The 23,177-nt window shown below is 31.8% G+C and overlaps 1 protein-coding gene across 1 annotated transcript in view; it reads left to right on the top strand.

The window, feature by feature from the left end:
* The window catches only part of LOC141462340 (suppressor of lurcher protein 1-like), a 71,512-nt gene extending 56,052 nt beyond the window's left edge, over window positions 1-15,460 (top strand). The window contains exons 5-6 of the mRNA XM_074144129.1: window positions 5,693-5,830; window positions 14,681-15,460. Of these exons, the coding sequence (XP_074000230.1) occupies window positions 5,693-5,754 (62 nt within the window). The 3' untranslated portion in view covers window positions 5,755-5,830; window positions 14,681-15,460. The remainder of the gene's footprint in view (window positions 1-5,692; window positions 5,831-14,680) is intronic.
* The last annotated feature ends 7,717 nt before the right edge of the window (window positions 15,461-23,177 follow it).

The raw sequence follows: 23,177 nt of genomic DNA, 5'->3' as shown, positions 1-23,177 counted from the left end.
TCTGGTATTGAATTGTTTCAATTTCAACATCTGTGTTTTACCACTTTTTCTATTCCGTGAATGTGTACTGAAGGTATGTGAAAAAAAAATTGCAATGCTTCTGAGTTTGGCAGGTTGACATTATGGAATCACACGACAGTAGGATTTCAACACTAACAACCTCGTTGTAGAATACTATTATCAATACGAAGATCATACTTCAAAACCGGAATGATGTTTTCAATAATCATCATTTTGAAATAAAAATGGGTAGTTTCTAGTTTCTATCCTCCTGCTCTTCACGCAGTATTTACGTCTTCAACAGATTTACTTATTATACACATTTATAAGAATTTATTAAGTTTTTAAAAAAGACCTTCAACGAACGCTAACCGAAACTATAAATGAGAATGGGACACAACTTTATCCAAACGGCTACCACAACAATACTATGTTCATCTGGAACAGATAATTATTGACTATGCCTAATAAGATGCCAAACGATAAAACCACAAAACATTTAGCCATTATTAGAGCTTTCTTTCTAGACTACAATTGTGTAAAATACGTAAAATAACTTTTTAGATTATTATCTTATCGGAGAGACTTAACTTTTTAGAGTAGTTCTTTGAAAAAGTTCAAACGAATTTGAATTCACATTATTAACTAAAATGAATTGTATATAATTTGATTTCTGGGTTAATGAGAAACTGTTTTTAAATGGTGTTGATGCAACGTAAATTCTATCTCCATCAAAGATTGTATAAGGCAAAAGTTATTGTAAATTGAATCTCGAATCGATTTCGTTACGTAACATTTCTAGAGTGAATCCAATATTAAAGGAAATAGAATTTTTTACCTTTTACATTTCCTTATAACATTGTAAAGAAATTAGGTTAGCATAATAAACCTGTGCAGCGTTCTTGTTCAATGAGAAGACTCTAGGTGCCTACGATCAAGATGGTAACGCTTTTTATAAAAGAAAGAAGTGAAAAATCAAGATTTTGCACGTTATACACGACCTCTGGCAAGAAGACAATAATTATAATAACTGGTGGGTACCATGAAACGCCGCTTTTGAGAGGAGCAGATCGATTAGTGCTTACTAAGTCCTAATAATTCTCAATTGTTAAGTACAGTTTAACAAATTTAATTTTTCACTTTAGAACAAGTAGTAAAAACCGAGACCAAATGTGACAGTTAACGTGATTGATTACTCAGAAGAGCAATAATCAAGTAATAACATTTGAGATGGACTTCTGGTGGCGAAATAGCGGATTTTCTCGTTTAGAATATGTTCCTATCAGCAGGGTTAGGAATAAAACTAAATTTAAAAATCCTTCACCATGTTAGCTACAATGCCAGTCTAAAATTAAAGGATGAACCATAGATGCTATACTAGACTATGTTGCTGGGAAGGACGAAGTAAAAGAGGGCCGTCCTAGAAGAAGGAATGAAGTGGAGGAGTAGTTGATGGAAAGAGATTTCTCGTCTTCGGGAGGCCAAATGTCTCCCTACCGGAGATAATCTTTACCAGAACCTAGAGAGGTTTATTCAGTGCACTGGACGATTGAGTCGTCATGCTCCCTAGTGTCCTGTTACTACTTTATTAGTTTATTGTATTGGTATCTGGCAAACTTTAGCCGGATTTGTTGTTTTAAAGCCCTGGAATCCTCTCTTGAGATGAGAGGTGGACGGGGAACAATGGACTTTTTGGATTGCCTGCGTTCCTTCCCCTTTTTGGTGGAACCGCCCTTCTAATAACAATCTACAATTTGATGGAAAGAGAGAATTTAAAACAAAATTGTAATACCACAAGAAAGAGGTTAAGTACTTTAAATTTCTAATAATTGGGACCACGTTGGTTCTAATTCTTGGCTTTTGGTAAGATATTTGCTGAAATTTATTTCTCCTGTCAGGGCTCAAACACTTATTGTGGAAAAGTTCTACGGGAAATGGACATTTCTTTTGAAAAACAGGGTGCACATTTTTTAAATTTCATTTAAAGAAACAAATAATTAACTGCAATGAAACAATTTAAAAGACATGGAAATGACATTATTAGTTAACGATAAATTCCTTTTTAAGGCATTTCCCTCAAATTCAAGTTTTTTATAAGTAAATATAATTCAAATATAAGACCGAAAAGTTTAATTTTCTGCTAAAAATCTGCTGGAGAAGTAAAAGTATGAGTGATTACTGGACATACCTTCTTGCCGAAGGAAGACCTCTGGCGAGTTAAGTGTCGGAGGGCTTGTCAACCGCACATTAAATTTGCTGTAAGGTTTAGTAATTCGCTAAAACAATATTAAACCACAAAAATTGTGTAATTATTTTTGTTTTTCGTTTTAAATGTATTGCGAAGTAACATTGATAATTGACTGGTTTTTGCTAATTCAACAAAATTGAATTTCTATATTATGCAGTTAATAATCAGACAAAACGAATAAGTTTTTGTTTTTATTTCAGTGCTTAGTTCAACCATTAAACAATCAATCATTATTCATTCTTGATACTTTAAATCTTGGTTGTGGCTTTAACGTAAATGTTCTATCTTTAGATATTGTGCTAACATAATTAATAGAACCAGCAACCAGGTTCAATAATGTGTAGAAAAAGACGCAATAAATTTGATTGATTTTGTTTTATAATCTTTTTTTGATCAATGTTTTCAGCTTTGAATATTTATTGAAGCTGATTGAAGTGGTCAAATCGTAAAAGGATTGTGACAGCAAAAAAAAAGCGGTTATTTCTTTGCTGTTAGGATATGAGTTGTTTGAAAATGAATAACAAATAGCTAAATATCAAATGGAAATAAAGGAGGCCGTGGCGCTCAGGATAACCTAGAAATAAATAATGAACTGGAAGTGTGTCCTGGTTGATTTTCAATCAAAACATTCATTTTAAGGATTTTAATTTCTGATGGTTTATGGTTAACATCATTTTTATTTATTCATTAAAAATAATAGAAACCCTCCGACATTAGGCGTTCCCTTCCACTAACAATTAAGCGCGTCACCAAACTTATCATCAATGAAATCCCTGGTATATATGACTTAATTACATTGAAATTCTCCGCCGTCAAAAAAGGAAATCATATATACATCTTTAACTCAATTCAGAACTAATTACTTTTCCGTCTGGTCGAAATTTTCTTTAATTAGAATGCTTCCGTAATTAAACAGGCCTTATTTTACTTTTTCCCTTTGCACTAACTGCTAATTACCTCAATTATGGTAAAAATATTACAGAATTTCTTATTAGTAAGTCCTACGGGCGCGGCGCCAAAATCCGGACAAAATATACATTTTTCCCAAACATATTTTTGATTGCAAAACCGAAAAGATTTACAAAAAAAAAAATTATCCATATTTGTAAGGTCTTAAAGATCACATTTACTGAATAGATCTTCCGCTACTTTGTGCAGGCGCGCTTTAATGTGTCTCGGTCCTTATCGGCGAATGCCGCTTTAATAGCGGCTCTCAATGATGCGACGCTTGGTTGTCTTGACTTGATAGTAACCCTTTCAACTACGCTCCATACGTAGTAGTCCAAAGGATTCAAATCTGGGCTGTTGGGAGTCCAGTATTCTTTCGACCAAAACATGTCGACGTTGTCCAACAACCAATTTTGCACCAAATGACTTGTGAGGGCGTCATACGGCTTTCCAGACGACACAGTGTCCATCCACGGCTTCACTACATTTGTCAAAACGCAAATAAACTTAATTTGTGACAGTTCCTTGGTTGTTAAAAAATGACATCACCCTCACTGGACACAACTCCTAGCACTGAACATTCGCAGGAAATTTCATTCTTGCAACAATGGGGACATCTTCAGGGTCGTGGGCGGGCCAGCGGTCATTCCTTCGATTGACTTTCGTATCCACCGTAAAAATTTTCTCGTCAAAAAAAAAACCTGAGTCGTCCGGCAGCATTGTTTCTTAAGGAACAGATTGCGGCGTTCAACTCGCTTTGTCCTGGCGGCTTCGGTAAGCATCTGTTTCACTTTAATTGTGTAAGAGTTATAGCGGAGGCCCTCCTCGACGACTCGACGCATAGTTTTTTCGCTTACATCAACAACCGACGACATTTTTCGGATCAACTGCCTGGGTTCTTCAAAAATTAACTCCTGAGCCCGTTGAATGATGTCGGGTTTCCTGACAACGCGCTCCTTCTAGTGTGTTTTTCTCGCCGGTGTTGCAAAACCTTTCTTGGACTTCTCCAACACATTATACTTCGCGATGACATCATACAAAGTCGATCTCGGGTCCCCGAAGAACCGAATTATTTCTATCGCCGAGCGCCTAGCGCGAACACTTTCGATAATCGCGGCTCTATGGTTATACTCCGCACTTGGTTTCAAAATTGTGACTGTTTAGAGGTTATGATTGTTTAGTATATGTGTCCAAGCTATGTGAACGCTAATCGCGACATCTACCAGTGGTATAGAAAGGCTGGAATCTCAATTTGTATTTTCTCCGGATTTTGGCGCCGCACCCTGCAATTATGGAAGCTGTACAAGTCATTCTTTCTCATCAATTTGTGGCTTTCGGCACTAATACAAGCGTAATTCATCAATGTCATAGGATAGTGGACGCCACATTGCTTCTTGTCTTTACAGAAAACAATCTAGTGTTTTACTGTATGTGGCTCAAACTTTAGATCGAATATGGCACTCGGGATTATTACAGGAACTAAAGAGAAGTTTTCTGGCAACTTATTTATTTAATTACAAAGCCTCGCTACCTTATCAAGAGCGCCACCACTTTAAAAATATTTATTTATTGAAGTTCACGGTACAGGTTGTAAATATAAAAAAAAAATAATAATATAAAAAATCCTTATAAAACATTTATCTTCAAAAAATTGCAACGCAGATTTTATATTAAAAAGCTCTGGATAGAAGTAAGTGGTGAAAATGTCTGTCAATTAAAGAAGATTGAACTGACAAACAAACTTCTGTACATGTTACATTTAAAATTGAATTTAATTTCAAGTTTGGCAATGTTTATATTTGTATATGAGTGTATGTATACATGTACAGAAGTTTCAAGGGGCATTAATTCTCTAAGAACTAACTTCTAAAATTATTAGCATTCTATTTAATTTTATCTTTATTTCTTGTTTTAAAACTTATCTAATTAATTGAAAACCATATTGTAGTTGAACAATCCAGTTTCTAAGTGCCATTTTATTATCAGTGAAGTATTGCCTTTGTTAAGAAACTCTAAGGATTTACAAACCTGATTATTTTTTCATAGACTTAAAACTTAGATTTTATTTTCTGTTAAAAACATTTTGAAAATGGTTTTTTCCATAATTAAATAATGGCTAGCGCCCGCGGTGGATTTACTTCCAATAAAAGTCTTCGGTCTTTCTAACCTTGTTCCTTTCTTTTGGAGAGGTGCACTCAAGGTTTTTATTTCTCCTTCCTTAATGTGAAATAACAAGGATTGAATTTGACATGACATCAAAATTAAAAGTGGCATTTCTCTTAGTTTTATGCCTTGAAGCAAGATCCCACGTTATCAGCTTTGTTGTACCATAAATAAAGTTTGGTTACTAATTTACCCATACCTATTTACTTTATATTACGAATAAGTTGGGAATCGAAGTACTGCCTTCAAATAATTAAAGTTATCTGACATCGAAAATACAATCTCGAGATACAACAAAGAAATAATATTAAAAATTTTGTGTTTTTTGTGCAGGTATTTTGATACTGAATAACTACTTCCTGATATGCATGCTGGCTGCTGGGTTCATCACGTGATCTTAGATGTCTCCAAGGACTCTATTTAATTAAACCCTCTTCAAATCTGTCCAACACGGAAAAGAACGCCATTGATGTATGTTTATTCTATTTACTTTGAGAATTAATAATGATTTAATTTGATTGGATAAGAAGGGGAGAATCAATTTATTTTATGGATAATTTTTCTTGTTCATTTTGGGCATTTTTTGTTTTTATGGATTGTGCATTTAATTGCAAACTATTGTACCCTTATCCAACACAATCATTCTCTAACAGTATGGATGTTTATGGCTACAAATTGGTTTCATTGGTTAAATCTTGTTAGCAATTATTCTTCGGCAACTTCTAATACCTAAATAACCTCACAGAACAGTATTGGCTGACAGTTTTTGTCAGATCCAGCACTCTAAACTAGTAACCGCACACTCTAAACCTCAAATCCTCCAAAATCTAATTTATAGTTCAAATTTTACGCACGACGTATGAGATGAATTTTAGTAGTGGGATCGGTAACTGAATTTGTTTTATTTAAAGTGTTAATGTGTAAAAAAAATTATAAACAAATTACTTTGGTATCTTCAATTGATTTTATAAACGTAACTGCATTTCAGATTTGCAAATTACTGTGAAAGATTCACTTTTTAATTTTGAAAATGTTTTATGGGAGGGTTATTTGGCGTAAAAAAAGGTAAACAATATGAAATGTCACTGTTGATTTGGGGGAAGAAAAGGTCTGGTATTAGTACTATTGAGTAGTTCTTGTTAAACAATAATATCGAGTAAGGAATCCAGTCACGAAACTCATAGATGCCCGTGAAAAGTACAACAAATTCTAATCAAAAGACAGCATTTTGACTAGTGCATCGACAACGTAACGAACCCTAAGATAAAAGATGAACGTTGAAGGAGTCTACTTGTTTCGATGAAACCTCCTGGAATGTTGTCAGGAAACTTTTTTTTTTTTTTAAATTTATTTGTTAAGTTACACCAGCGCTAGATACACTATTAGTAACAATGACAATAACTGACATCGAACTAACTAATTGAGGGGAGAAGTTACCCAGTGATAACACTCCCTAAGTCATCTCTAGGATTAGCTACTGTCCTCAGAAGAGAGAAAATCGCGAGGCCACTGGCGTTTCAGTCGTCTGGGAGGATGATCTGGATGGTGATGAGATGATAAATGGCGGACAAGAAGAGGATTAGAATGAGAGTGCAAGTTCTGATGAAAACTTTTATAACGAGTTCGTGCAACCTGGACCTAGAAACGGAATTTCCAGGTCTGTGTGGATGGTTAGATTTGAAACATAAAATGGAGCGTTAACGATAGTGCGGAGAATTTTAGACTGAAGAGATTGAATTCGTTGAAGATTGGAGCGTTTCGTTGAACCCCACAGTTCAATACCGTACGTCCAGGCGGGTTTTAGTATGGAATTGTAAATCAGTCGTTTGTTATTAAGTGAAAGTTTTGAACGTTGGTCTAGAAGTCTTTTAAGTAGTCGATAACGCCTGTTAACTTCAGTTCGTTTAAGTCGTGTGTGCGGGTTCCAAGTCAGTCTTTTGTCTAAATAAAGCCCAAGATAACGGACAACATTGGCAGGAGGAATTGGAATTGAGTCATAGAAGATCGGAGGAAGAGTGATGCGGCGGAGAGTAAAAGTAATATGTAAATAACTAAAATCATATGAAACTAAATGTTCATACAAACCAATAAAAAATAAAAGAGTACTCACGAATAAACATTTGTAAATAAATACTTGTTACTAATAGTAATAATAATAAAGAAATCAAACTTAATGTTAAGGTTATACCTGCCTGATACAGATAATTATCACTTTGTTTACATCCTTATTTGTACCCTTAGTTCATATTTCATATTATTCATAATATTTTCTCACAAAAATCTCTTATACCCTTTTCAACCAACTTCCTTTGTTACTCTATTGATTAGAGGACAGTTCTCACTTGTTATTAGACTGTTACTAGCTCTCAGAAAATGGTGTATAAAGTTTATGAGATATTTGATTAGATAGGACTAGAAAGTTAACAGGTTTGTTGCCCTTGATGTTCAGTTGCAATAGCAACTGGCACTATCTTTCATACGGATTCCTTTAGTACATTTTCAGTCTTCATTTCTCTATACTTCATTCTCACTAACAGCTCCTTTCAGGGCTGGCTTCAGATCAGTTATGATCTTTAGTGGTCAGGCATTTAAATAAATACCTTTAACAGTTTTCTTTAATACAAATTTTTTTTACACTGCTAGAGAGCAGAGTTGGGCACTGATTAAAAAAAAAAAAAAATCTAAATTTAATTGATTAAAATTTTTAATTGATTAAATTTATTTTTAATTTTAATCAGAATTTAATCGGCGAATTTAATCGTAATTTTAATCATATGACAATTATTTAATCAATTAAATTTCAGATTTAATTGTTAATCAAACTAATTTAATCAAACTAAAAAAATTATGATTAAATCTGAGAATTAAATTGAACTTTAATTTTAATCACCGAATTAGTTCAATTTCAATCGTTAATCAAACTAATTTAATCATCCACTTTTATTTTTTGGGTCATGAAATTCTGTAAAATTATGGCCGTTCTATATCTCCCACCGTAAACCACGTATTGATATGGAATTTTGTTCTCTTATATACTTTGTTTTTCTCAATTATAAACTATAGTTATTTTGTGCACAGATCTATAAATGTAGAAAATATAAAGGGTTGAAAATTTTTTGGGTCATGAAATTCTGTAAAATTATGGCCGTTCTATATCTCCCACCGTAAACCACGTATTGATATGGAATTTTGTTCTCTTATATACTTTGTTTTTCTCAATTACAAACTATAGTTATTTTGTGCACAGATCTATAAATGTAGAAAATATAAAGGGTTGAAAATTTTTTGGGTCATGAAATTCTGTAAAATTGTGGCCGTTCTATATCTCCCACCGTAAACCACGTATTGATATGGAATTTTGTTCTCTTATATACTTTGTTTTTCTCAATTATAAACTATAGTTATTTTGTGCAGAGATCTATAAATGTAGAAGATATAAAGGGTTGAAAATTTTTTGGGTCATGAAATTCTGTAAAATTGTGGCCGTTCTATATCTCCCACCGTAAACCACGTATTGATATGGAATTTTGTTCTCTTATATACTTTGTTTTTCTCAATTATAAACTATAGTTATTTTGTGCAGAGATCTATAAATGTAGAAGATATAAAGGGTTGAAAATTTTTTGGGTCATGAAATTCTGTAAAATTATGGCCGTTCTATATCTCCCACCGTAAACCACGTATTGATATGGAATTTTGTTCTCATATATACTTTGTTTTTCTCAATTATAAACTATAGTTATTTTGTGCAGAGATCTATAAATATAAAAGATATAAAGGGTTGAAAATTTTTTGGGTCATGAAATTCTGTAAAATTATGGCCGTTCTATATCTCCCACCGTAAACCACGTATTGATATGGAATTTTGTTCTCTTATATACTTTGTTTTTCTCAATTATAAACTGTAGTTATTTTGTGCAGAGATCTATAAATGTAGAAGATATAAAGGGTTGAAAATTTTTTGGGTCATGAAATTCTGTAAAATTATGGCCGTTCTATATCTCCCACCGTAAACCACGTATTGATATGGAATTTTGTTCTCATATATACTTTGTTTTTCTCAATTATAAACTATAGTTATTTTGTGCAGAGATCTATAAATATAAAAGATATAAAGGGTTGAAAATTTTTTGGGTCATGAAATTCTGTAAAATTATGGCCGTTCTATATCTCCCACCGTAAACCACGTATTGATATGGAATTTTGTTCTCTTATATACTTTGTTTTTCTCAATTATAAACTATAGTTATTTTGTGCAGTGATCCATAAATGTAGAAGATATAAAGTGTTGAAAATTTTTTGGGTCATGAAATTCTGTAAAATTGTGGCCGTTCTATATCTCCCACCGTAAACCACGTATTGATATGGAATTTTGTTCTCTTATATACTTTGTTTTTCTCAATTATAAACTATAGTTATTTTGTGCACAGATCTATAAATGTAGAAGATATAAAGGGTCGAAATTTTTTTGGGTCATGAAATTCTGTAAAATTGTGGCCGTTCTATATCTCCCACCATAAACCACGTATTGATATGGAATTTTGTTCTCTTATATACTTTGTTTTTCTCAATTATCAACTATAGTTATTTTGTGCACAGATCTATAAATGTAGAAAATATAAAGGGTTGAAAATTTTTTGGGTAATGAAATTCTGTAAAATTATGGCCGTTCTATATCTCCCACCGTAAACCACGTATTGATATGGAATTTTGTTCTCTTATATACTTTGTTTTTCTCAATTATAAACTATAGTTATTTTGTGCACAGATCTATAAATGTAGAAGATATAAAGGGTTGAAAATTTTTTGGGTCATGAAATTCTGTAAAATTGTGGCCGTTCTATATCTCCCACCGTAAACCACGTATTGATATGGAATTTTGTTCTCTTATATACTTTGTTTTTCTCAATTATAAACTATAGTTATTTCGTGCACAGATCTATAAATGTAGAAGATATAAAGGGGAAAATTTTTTGGGTCATGAAATTCTGTAAAATTATGGCCGTTTTATATCTCCCATCGTAAACCACGTATTGATATGGAATTTTGTTCTCTTATATACTTTGTTTTTCTCAATTATAAACTATAGTTATTTTGTGCAGAGATCTATAAATGTAGAAGATATAAAGGGTTGAAAATTTTTTGGGTCATGAAATTCTGTAAAATTGTGGCCGTTCTATATCTCCCACCGTAAACCACGTATTGATATGGAATTTTGTTCTCTTATATACTTTGTTTTTCTCAATTATAAACTATAGTTATCTTGTGCAGTGATCTATAAATGTAGAAGATATAGAGTGTTGAAAATTTTTTGGGTCATGAAATTCTGTAAAATTATGGCCGTTCTATATCTCCCACCGTAAACCAGGTATTGATATGTAATTTTGTTCTCTTATATACTTTGTTTTTCTCAATTATAAACTATAGTTATTTTGTGCACAGATCTATAAATGTAGAAAATATAAAGGGTTGAAAATTTTTTGGGTCATGAAATTCTGTAAAATTATGGCCGTTCTATATCTCCCACCGTAAACCACGTATTGATATGGAATTTTGTTCTCTTATATACTTTGTTTTTCTCAATTATAAACTATAGTTATTTTGTGCACAGATCTATAAATGTAGAAAATATAAAGGGTTGAAAATTTTTTGGGTCATGAAATTCTGTAAAATTATGGCCGTTCTATATCTCCCACCGTAAACCACGTATTGATATGGAATTTTGTTCTCTTATATACTTTGTTTTTCTCAATTATAAACTATAGTTATTTTGTGCACAGATCTATAAATGTAGAAGATATAAAGGGTCGAAATTTTTTTGGGTCATGAAATTCTGTAAAATTGTGGCCGTTCTATATCTCCCACCGTAAACCACGTATTGATATGGAATTTTGTTCTCTTATATACTTTGTTTTTCTCAATTATAAACTATAGTTATTTTGTGCACAGATCTATAAATGTAGAAGATATAAAGGGTTGAAAATTTTTTGGGTCATGAAATTCTGTAAAATTGTGGCCGTTCTATATCTCCCACCGTAAACCACGTATTGATATGGAATTTTGTTCTCTTATATACTTTGTTTTTCTCAATTATAAACTATAGTTATTTTGTGCACAGATCTATAATTGTAGAAGATATAAAGGGTTGAAAATTTTTTGGGTCATGAAATTCTGTAAAATTGTGGCCGTTCTATATCTCCCACCGTAAACCACGTATTGATATGGAATTTTGTTCTCTTATATACTTTGTTTTTCTCAATTATAAACTATAGTTATTTTGTGCACAGATCTATAAATGTAGAAGATATAAAGGGTTGAAAATTTTTTGGGTCATGAAATTCTGTAAAATTGTGGCCGTTCTATATCTCCCACCGTAAACCACGTATTGATATGGAATTTTGTTCTCTTATATACTTTGTTTTTCTCAATTATAAACTATAGTTATTTTGTGCACAGATCTATAATTGTAGAAGATATAAAGGGTTGAAAATTTTTTGGGTCATGAAATTCTGTAAAATTGTGGCCGTTCTATATCTCCCACCGTAAACCACGTATTGGTACGGAATTTTTTTTTCTTATACACTTGAGAGTCACCAACATAGTGCAGGTGAGACACCAGACTGGTAGAATGAAGGTGCCAAGTTTGGGAAAGGTGTTAATATTGATAGAGAAGAGGCACCAGCTAGGCGGAGTAAAGATGCATTGGTCCGATTCTGGTTTACCCATTGGCAATGTTTGGTTTTAAAAATTTAATCTCTCAAATTTTGATTAAATTAAAAAATTTAATTGTCCAAAGTGATTAAAACTACATTTGGAAATTAATTCAATCAATTAAAATTATGATTATTTAATTTTTGATTAAAAATTTTAATTGATTAAATTCCCATTAAATTAAAATTTAATTTAATTTTAATCAAATAATTTTAGCCGATTAAATTTTTTAATTTTAATCATGATTAAAATTTAATTTCGGTTTAATTCCATTGTTTTTTAATTGATTAGATTTTTTCCCAACTCTGCTAGAAAGAGAAGTTATTGTAATCGTGCAGATTTTAAATTTTGAAATTTTAGAACTATTGGTTTTGAGAATATTTTAATCCGAAAAATTGGTCTTTACTAATTGGTCTGTTTTGATTGGTCTCTTTTGAGAATTGTAAGATCCTATTTCACAAGGTAATGTTAAAAGTGATTAAATATGTTGTTGCAATTCTGTGTTTTAAGCGAATTCCTTAATCGTAGGTCTCTTTACTCTATTAATGTTCGCGTTTTTTAAACTCTTTCGTTAATGGCTCGTAGGATTTTATATATTATAGCCACTTACATTTACAGCTTTTACTTAACCTTCTTTCTAGAAAATTAAGTCTAAGGCTAAGTTAATCTAAAGTGTCTTTTTAGTACAATTTACGGTTTTACAAACTATAACGTAGGTGAGAATCAAATATGACTATGGCTATAAGTGAAGGAACTTGCAAATTGTATTAAAGAAATAGGTCGTATGAGCGTTTACTCTATATTCGTTTTGAGATTTGTAAAAAATAAATTTTCGTTCATAGTAGACCTCAATTCTGATATTTTTGGTTAAAACCTCTGGAATACGAAATGTGGCTATTAAATAACGAGACTGATGCTGCTACAGAAGAACTATACATTCGCCAAATCCTAACGACCTACAGCTGTGCAGCGTAAAGCCTTCTCTTTCGAGAGATTTCGAGAAATCACTTGCTCGAGATTTTGAGTGGTTCAAGCGTTTCAAAGATGGCCGAGAAGATGTCGAAGATGATGACGGCCCGAGTCGCCCTTCCACGTCCAAAACGGATGAAAATATCGATTATAATTAATCAACATTACTACCGTGAGGTGCTTGCTCAACTTCGTGAAAGAGTAAGGAAAAAAACGACCCGATTTGTAGAAGAACAAGTAATGGGTCCTCCATCAAGACAACGCACCGGCTCACACTGCATTGTCTGTCAAGACGTGTTTCTAGCCAAGTACAACATCCCAGTTTTAGGCCATCCGCCTTATTCGCCTGACCTGGCCCCAGGTGTCTTGTATCTGTTCCCCAAAGTCAAATCTGCATTAAAAGTGAACACGATTTCAGTCCGTTGAAGCTGTGCAAGAAAAAGCGGCACGCGTCATGCAGGAGCTCACAGAAAAAGACTTCCAGCACTGTTTCTGAACAATGGTAAATTCGCATGGAGCGTTGTAGTGATAGGAGAGGGGTGTATATAGAAGGTGATAATAACTAAATATGTATAAATTGAAAATGTTTTACAGCAATAGTCTCGTTATTTAATAGCCACACCTCGTACAATAATTTCTACGTATGAGGAGTTAGAGATAGCTGAAATAAAATAATTAATGAAGGTGCGTCTTTAAAATAGACATTCTACTCTTCAAGTAGCGTACCATTACTGAAATTACTGTTTATTAAATTACCAAAAATAAATTTGGGATTAAATTGCAAACATGAAATTTATTCAAGATGAACATTCATCTTGATCAAAATGTGGAAATATGTATCTCATTTATGAAAAGTATGTTTGTTCATTATACATGTTCTTCACTTTATTAAGTGAACTATGCAATAATTGTATAATTAATTTTGTAATCTGTTGTGTGCAGTTATGTAGAATAACAATGATAATTTAATTAATTCTAAGATAATTTTGTTACAGCGGTTTTGTTTATTTGGGTCTTTTGTATATTATTTGGTCGACATCTGACGCGAGGTGGTTGGAAGATCAAATCTCGGCGCTAATTACCATGTTAATAACACTTTCGTTCCGCCAACATTCCACTTCCACTGTTACCCATCTCTCCCCGCCCATGGGCGGTAGAATGTACATTGTCTTCATCCGACCTTCCTCAACAGCTAACCCTTTCAATTCAGTTGTAACTTATCCCATGAATATGCAACACAAATTGTACTATCAAAATTAACTGTAACACAGCAGCAACATCTCAACAAACCAACACAAAGATCAGTCTATCGAACTTAACCGCTCAACCCCAAATTATTCTAAATTATTTTAGTTATCCTATAATAAAAAGTTGGTCTTAATAACTAATTTGTATTCGAAAATAAACTAACTAACACTCACTTTTTATTTAATGCATTAGATTCTGTTTAATATAACATTTATTTAAAAAACAAACATTATTTTAAAGCTAATTTACAGATCCTAGTTTCATAAAACATGTACTTTAGTTTAATCGCTTTATTATGTATGTTTGTTAATTACTTAATATTTTTCATTTAAATTAAATTAAAATGTAAAACTTTATAAAATGTTAATTTATGAATATTTTAATCTGTTCCAGGTTGATAGAATTTCCCAGAACTGTTTAATCCAAAATATGGTGTTGAAACGGAAATTTGCACACCCTTTCATTAAAAATGGCACTTAAATTTTTTTTTTTTAAATGAATTATAATTTTATAATACAAAATATGTGAAATAAACTTTAAAGAAAATCCTCGATCTTTTTTCGAAGGAAAAAAAAATACAGTACGTTTTAGGGAAATCCCAAATCCATATTTTACTACTGCCTCGAAAAAAGACAAACTACTTGTAAATGTATCATGTAAATAAATATATTTTAGACAAAAAATAAAAAAAGTAACGTGTTTTTAAATCAAATTTTCTTCATTTATTGTCAATAATACTACCCATAATGTTTAGGGAGTTTTTTATTATTATTATTGGAATTTCTAAAGCAAAATAAATTATTTATTGAGTGAGTATATAATTATAACAAAAAAAAAAAGTTAGTTCGCCAAAGAAATGCTTACAATAAACAACTTGAGATTAGTAAGAAGTTGTTCGAAATGTGGTTGTTCTCTCAATGCCAAAAATTAACATATAAGTAATTAGGGCCATGAAGGTCCAGAGCTAGGTGAATTTTATCCACACTTTTTGATGTGCTATTTATTTCATTTCCCCTCTTAAATTAATGTATTCTGACAAATGACTGGTGTGCATACTAAAAAGAAGATAGATTATTTAAAGAGATTTATATAAAATAAGTAATGAAAAATATTACAAATTAAGTAAGTAAAACATGTTACAAAATACAGTAAATAAAATCATTATTTTCTCTATTTGGATTATTATTACTTAGATTCAAAAAGAAATGAGGTACGGTGAGAAAGTAAGATTTGCTTAGTTAGTAAAAGAAGTAGTTCACATTTCTGCCCACAGAATGCATGAAAGCTACCATTTGTTGCTCATATCTAAGTAAAGCTAATGTACTACATTTGCCAATTGGTCTACACTTAGGAACAATAAACAATCCATTATACAAAACTCCTTAACAAAAACTTACAGTTTAAAAAGTTAAGTATAAGGGTTGATTAAACGCCAAAAGGTACACAAATCAGCAAGTACCCAACATTTCATTAATACTTCATTGATATTATTTAAGTAATTTTACCGCATTAATTTTCATTAATATTTTTTAAGAATTTATTAGATGTCACATACCCTTATGCTGGCCATTTTCATCTACAAAATATTTGTTCAAGTAGCACACCATTTAACTTAGATTGACTGTAATATCTATTTATCTATAATAATCAAACTATTAATCACTGGTGAAAAAGAAAACGTTATAAAAAATAAAAAAATATGAGGCTAAAAAATTCATAAACTTTTTTAAAAATTGCTTACACCAACTTACATCAATGATTTTATTTATTTTTATTTTTAAATAAAAATCGTCGGTTTAAGTTCATTCTTCGATAAAGTAATTGTTATTTTATGAAGTAGTCAATCTGGCTTTATCGTAAATAATATAGTTTTCTTCAATTACATTCTCCATCTAGGTGTTCTTCCCACAATGTTGTGTATATGTAATATAAAATAAATAAGATATGCATATTTTTAGGACAGCTAATTATTCCAGTATTTTACCATAAGTAAAATTAGGGGAACTAAATTAAATTACAATTGAGAAATGAATAATTGTTGTTGAATAATCTACTTGTTATTAACTGTGTGTTATTTGTCCTCACGAATATTTCGGTAAGACGAATTCAAGACTGAAATATTGCTTTAAATCCTCCGTGATTCAAATTTAAACAGTAGCCGGCTCTAAATTTGTCTTTTTCTAATTTAACATGCATGTATATGTGACAACTTCAGAATCAGAAGAATAATTTGGAATAGAGTTAAAATAAAGTACCTATTTATACGAAGATATAATATACATTTTATCACAATTATAACTATTATGAATGAACTGGCCAGCATAAGGGTATGTGACATCTAATAAATTCTTAAAAAATATTAATGAAAATTAATGCGGTAAAATTACTTAAATAATATCAATGAAGTATTAATGAAATGTTGGGTACTTGCTGATTTGTGTACCTTTTGGCGTTTAATCAACCCTTATACTTAACTTTTTAAACTGTAAGTTTTTGTTAAGGAGATTTTTGTACCTTTTGGACAGATTTTCCTTTTTGTCTATTAGCAAAGTTACATATCTGCTTTACAGATTGGATTTTTTTAAAATTTGGAATAAGCTATTCTATCATTATAACCTGATAAGGTGTTAAATCGGAACCGTAACTACCACTGGAGAGATCTTTTTAAAGAATGGTTATAGTTGCGGTCCCCAAACCATCCTCAATAACAATTTTTTTGAAAAGCCTTTTTATATAAAATAGGAAGGTATTTGTACGTAAATAGCAAAATTAAACTGCGATTTCAGTACTTCCTTTTAAGAGGAGCAAGAAAAATAAACTGCGATTACAGTACTTCTTTCTAAAAGGCAAAGATTTTGAATCGAACGACAATTCATTGATGTAAATCGGTTCACTCATTGATAATTTTAACGATTGCAGTACTTCCTCTTAGTAGGTGTAAGAGCATGATGGCACTTCACAGCCACGTAGAGGAGCTTTAATCACTTCTTCGTGCTAAATTTTATCAAAATCGGGTTAAGCTTTGTAGAAATATTGGTAATAATAGTTTTAGAAAGGGCCTTATTTGGGTGGGGCAAACTCCCCTCCTTATGAGGCATAGCGTCGAGACTTTTAAAGTACAAATCTGTACAAAATTTCGATTCATTCATGAAAATCGGTTCACGTGTCGATAATTTGAAACGATTGCTATACTTCCCCTTAATAAGTGTAAGAGCAAATCGTCGCTTTATTGTTAGGTAGGGGAGCCCTAACCCTATCATCCTACCAAATTTTATCAAAATAGGGCCAAGATTTACAGAGTAATTAGTAATAATAATTTTGGAGGAGGCCTTACATAAAGGGGGCTAACTCCTCTCCCATTCGATGTACAGGGCCGAGACCCCCAAAAGGCACATCTACATAAAGTTCCGAATCGAATGACACCTCATTCATGAAAATCGGTTCACGCGTTTAGGCGCTACGTTGTTTACAAAAAAGGTAACAAGAACAACAACAAGAACAACAAGAAGAAGAAGAACAAGAACAAGAACATTTTTTGAAAAAGCCGTTTTTGCTCATTTTCGGCAACTTTTTTCTCGAAACCTATTAGATCTGGGTGGTTGCAAAAAAATTATAGTTATAAAGGAGAATTTGGAGTAAGATTTAAAGAAAATTTGGGAATTTTATCTTTTATAGAAAAATAGAAAAAAATTGTCAAAGTTGGGTGTTTTTCAACGTTACACTTTTTCGTGCAGTTTTTGATGGTCAACCCTTATACAACTGTCCTACCGGACAGTTTTAATTTTACCTGCAAATTAGCTCTGATAATCTTCAGCCCTGTAACCTTTATTAATTTTAATAGATTTCTACTTATCTACATCTTAAGGATCTCAGGCCAAGAATTGCTACATTGCAATAAAATATTCATCTTATTAATTGCTGTTCATTATTTTTGGTGACTGATTCATAGTTTCAATAGGATGAAAAAATAATTGCCATTTCAGTCGTGATACATTTATTCTGCCGAGCTTTCGACCTAGGGACTAGGTCATCTTCAGGGCTAGTTTTCAAAGTAATATTTTACATTACAGGGTTGGTGTGTCTTCTGTCTTGTCTGTTCATGGACTGAATTACTTTGTTAACTACCCCTGAAGATGACCTAGTCCCTAGGTCGAAAGGTCGGCAGAATAAATGTATAACGACTGAAAACTGGCATTTATTTTTTCATCCTATTCATCTTATTAATGTTCAATTTTAAATGTTCTTAACAAATTTTGTTCTGAAAGAAAGTGCCTACACAAAATTTCTGCTGAAATAATTTTCTAATCAATAAAACATCATTCTGGTGGCTCTGTAACAGTCATAGAATTAAGAAATATCAGTTTCCTCGGCTCGATACATATGAGCAGCAACATAACGGCAGTAGTTCCAGATTAGGAACGGGATAAAGAATTTCAGCGTCGTTAAGGGATAAACCAAATGTAAAGAGAGTTTTCTGCTATTGATACTGGTCTAATCACGGAAAATTTTGAATTTTATTAGACTCAGATGCCTAATTATACGTTGAGTAGTTTATACGGTATGCCCCACGTTTATGGCACGTAATAACTGTTTCTAAATTTACTACAATACCAGATGTAATCTTCCAAGTCGAATGAAGTACCGGTGGCCACGTGATCTTATAGGATGTAGGATGATTGTAATGCACTGCTCTTTTTTAGGAGTTTTACCAGGGTCAATTATTTCCTCATGCCACTCATATAATTTGTTTTGATTAAGTTCAGCTTCATTCGTAGCAGAAATGTGCTGCAGTAGTGAAAATAAATAAGGAGGAAAAAAATGTATTCATTCGTTCTTGTTTTTCTTTATGTATAACACTGATAATAACTCCTTAACAAAAACTTACAGTTTAAAATGTTAAGTATAAGGGTTGATTAAACGCCAAAAGGTACACAAATCAGCGAGTACCCAACATTTCATTAATACTTCATTAATATTTAAGTAATTCTACTGCATTAATTTTCATTAATAAGTTATTTTTTAGAATTTATTAGATATCACAGACCCTTATGCTGGCCATTTTCGTCTACAAAATATATGTTCAAGTAGCACTGTAGATTGACTGTAATATCTAGTTATTTATAATAATCAAACTATTAATTACAGGTTAAAAAGAAAAACGTTATAAAAAATAAAATAAAAATATGAGGCTAAAAAATTCAAAACCTTGTTTAAAAAAATGCTTACACTAACTTACATCAATGATTTTGTTTATTTTATTTATTTATTTTTATTTCTTAAATAAAAATCGTCGGTTTAAGTTCATTCTTCGATTAAAGTAATTGTTACTTTATGTAGTAGTCAAACGTTTATAATAATAGGTAATAATTATCTGGCTTTATCGCAAATAATATAGTTTTCTTCAATTACATTCTCCATCTAGGTGTTCTTCCCACAATGTTGTATATATGTAATATAAAGTAAATAAGATATGCATATATTTAGGACAGCTAATTATTCCAGTATTTTAGTATAAGTAAAATTAGGGGGACTAAATTAAATTACAATAGAGAAATGAATAATTATTGTTTAATAATCTACTTGTTATTAACTGTGTGTTAATTGTGCTCACGAATATTTCGGTAAGACGAATTCAAGACAGTAGCCTACTCTAACTTTATCTTTACTTTAACATGCATGTACGTATATATGATTTATCATAATTATAACAAAAAAATAATATAAATGAAGTGGCCAGCATAAGGGTCTGTGATATCTAATAAATTCTAAAAAATAACTTATTAATGAAAATTAATGCAGTAGAATTACTTAAATATTAATGAAGTATTAATGAAATGTTGGGTACTCGCTGATTTGTGTACCTTTTGGCGTTTAATCAACCCTTATACTTAACATTTTAAACTGTAAGTTTTTGTTAAGGAGATTTTTGTACCTTTTGGATAGATTTTCCTGTTTGTCTATTTTACAAAGTTACATATCTGCTTTACAGATTTTTTTAAAATTTGTAATAAGCAATTCTATCATTATAACCTGATAAGGTGTTAACTACCACTGGAGAGATCTTTTTAAAAAATTATTGTAGTTGCGGCTCCCAAACCATCCTCAATAACAATTTTTTAGAGAAAGCGTTTTGAATAACATAGGAAGGTATTTGTACGTAAATAGCAAAATTAAACTGCGATTTCAGTACTTCCTTTTAAGAGGAGTAAGAAAAATAAACTAGGATTGCAGTACTTCTCCCTAAAAGGCAAAGAGGCAAAGATTTTTTAATCGAACAATTCATTGTTTTAAATCGGTTCACTCATTGATAATTTAAACGATTGCAGTACTTCCTCTTAGTAGGAGCAAGAGAATCAGCAACGTAGAGGAGCTTCAACCACTTATTCGAGCTGAATTTTATCAAAATCGGACTAAGCGTTACAGAAATATTGGTAATAATAGTTTTAGAAAGGGCCTTATTTGGGTGGGGCAAATTCCCCTCCTTATGAGGCACGGTGCCGAGACTTTTGAAGTGCAAATCTGTATAAAATTTCGATTCGAATGACACTTCATTCATAAAAATCGGTTCACGTGTCGATAATTTGAAACGATTGCTATACTTCCCCTTAACAAGTGTAAGAGCTGATCGCCGCTTTAATGTTACGTAGGGGAGCCCTAACCCTATCATCCTACCAAATTTTATCAAAATCGGGCCAAGATTTACAGAGTAATTAGTAATAATAATTTTGGAGGGGGCCTTACATAAAGGGGGCTAACTCCTCTCCCATTCGATGTACAGCGTCGGGACCCCCAAAAGGCACATCTACATAAAATATTGAATCGAATGACATCTCATTCATGAAAATCGGTTCACGCGTTTAGGCGCTACGTTGTTTACAAAAAAGGTAACAACAAGAACAACAACAACAACAACAACAACAACAACAAGAACAAGAACATTTTTTGAAAAGGCCGTTTTTGCTCATTTTCGGCAACTTTTTTCTCGAAACCTATTAGATCTGGGTGGTTGCAAAAAAATTACAGTTATAAAGGTGGGTTTGGAGTAAGATTTAAAGAAAATTTGGGAATTTTATCTTTTATAGAAAAAGAGAAAAAAATTGTCAAAGTTGGGTGTTTTTCAACGTTACGCTTTTTCGTGCAGTTTTTGATGGTCAACCCTTATACAACTGTCCTACCGGACAGTTTTAATGCCGTAATCATATTATAAAATATTAAAATCTTATGAAAACAGCAGAAGACCTAGCTGTAATATTTCTTTGGTTCTTAGAAAATTAAGCAATTCGTTCTAATGAAAATTTTCTCTTGGCAGATTAAATAAAGAAATTTAAGAATTTATAATTAAATTCCTAATTTAATTTATTTCATTTTCATTTTCAAAGAAAAGTTTTCCATGAAAAATTGTTGACATTCTTCATTTCTAATGTTCATTGTACAAAATAATACATCCTATTTTTTTTCTCTTCACAATTATTATTACAAAATTGTATTATAATGGATTTATACTTATATAATTTTCTTTTTTGTTTTAAATCTTTTAATTAATTTACAACTGCAACAAGATTGTTGCAACAAGTAAATCTGGTACATGATTAAAAAAATAACGATGAAAATATACGATTGGAGAAGGCACCCAGCAGTATCACTCCATTATCTTGGACGTATGACAGCAGATTGCGAGGCCATCTCCTCTTCAATCTCCTTGGAGGATTACCTGGTATTGCAGAAGAAGATAGTTTTTCGATTAGAGGGTTACAATGAGCTGCTGTAGAGGAGTGAAATTTGAGAAAACGAGTTTTAGCAAGATCTTTAACGAAGGGGATTTTGAGGTGATTATGAATAGTGAGGTTAGATACATAGAACGGATCGTTAATAAGTTTTCGAAGTATTTTTGACTGTAATGTCTGGAAGCGTAGAGAATTGGAACGCTTTGTCGATCCCCATACTTCGATGCCGTATGACCAAATAGGTCGCAGTAACAGTAGATATAAGAGTCTTTTGTTATGTAGGTTAAGTTTCGAACGTTTGTCAAGTACATAGGTAGTCTGGCGAGAAGTTTGTAGCGTTGGTTAGTTTCTTGTCTTTTCAGTCTAGTATGGGGATTCCATGTCAACCGTTTGTCTAGGTGCAGTCCAAGGTAGCGTACTTTGTCCACAGTATATAATTGTATAATTAAATTTAAAATTCCATCTTCATGCTATTCAAAAAGGAATAAGAAATATGATTACATTAATGTTCGGTAAAATGTTGCGTTATTTAACTTGGAATTTGTTTCAAGCTTGTGTCCTTAATTTATTTTATTGCAGAAGAAGATAGTTTTTCGATTAGAGGGTTACAATGAGCTGTTGTAGAGGAGTGAAATTTGAGAAAACGAGTTTTAGCAAGATCTTTAACGAAGGGGATTTTGAGGTGATTATGAATAGTGAGGTTAGATACATAGAACGGATCGTTAATAAGTTTTCGAAGTATTTTTGACAGATGAATGGATAAAGGACAGATGAATCTACATAGCTTCCATTATTTATAACACCTGGTAATTATCTGGAAATATATAGACATAAATAGATAAACATAGATACCTACATGAATAATGAATTAAGAAATTAACATATTTTACTTTATCCCTGAATCATTAAAAAAAAAGGTTTACTGCATTTACAGCTGAATCCCTGTTAGCCATCAAATTTAACTTTAGATAATTACTTTAAATTAGGAAGTGATTAAATCATTATATCAGTCCTTCAGGCATAAAGGACAGAAACATAGTCTGGTTAAATGCGGTGCCTGAAGCCACATCTGATATTATCTGACATTTATGGTATGATATCTGATAATCTGACATTTCTTAATTTACTCGCAATAAGGCTGATAATAACAATAGGGTGATAATAAC

This window comes from Rhodnius prolixus, unplaced genomic scaffold (genome assembly GCF_049639745.1).
Source record: "Rhodnius prolixus isolate KJV_2025 unplaced genomic scaffold, Rpr scaffold_36, whole genome shotgun sequence".
Taxonomy (NCBI): Eukaryota; Metazoa; Arthropoda; class Insecta; order Hemiptera; family Reduviidae; genus Rhodnius; species Rhodnius prolixus.
This window is presented reverse-complemented; position numbering and strand designations above follow the sequence as displayed.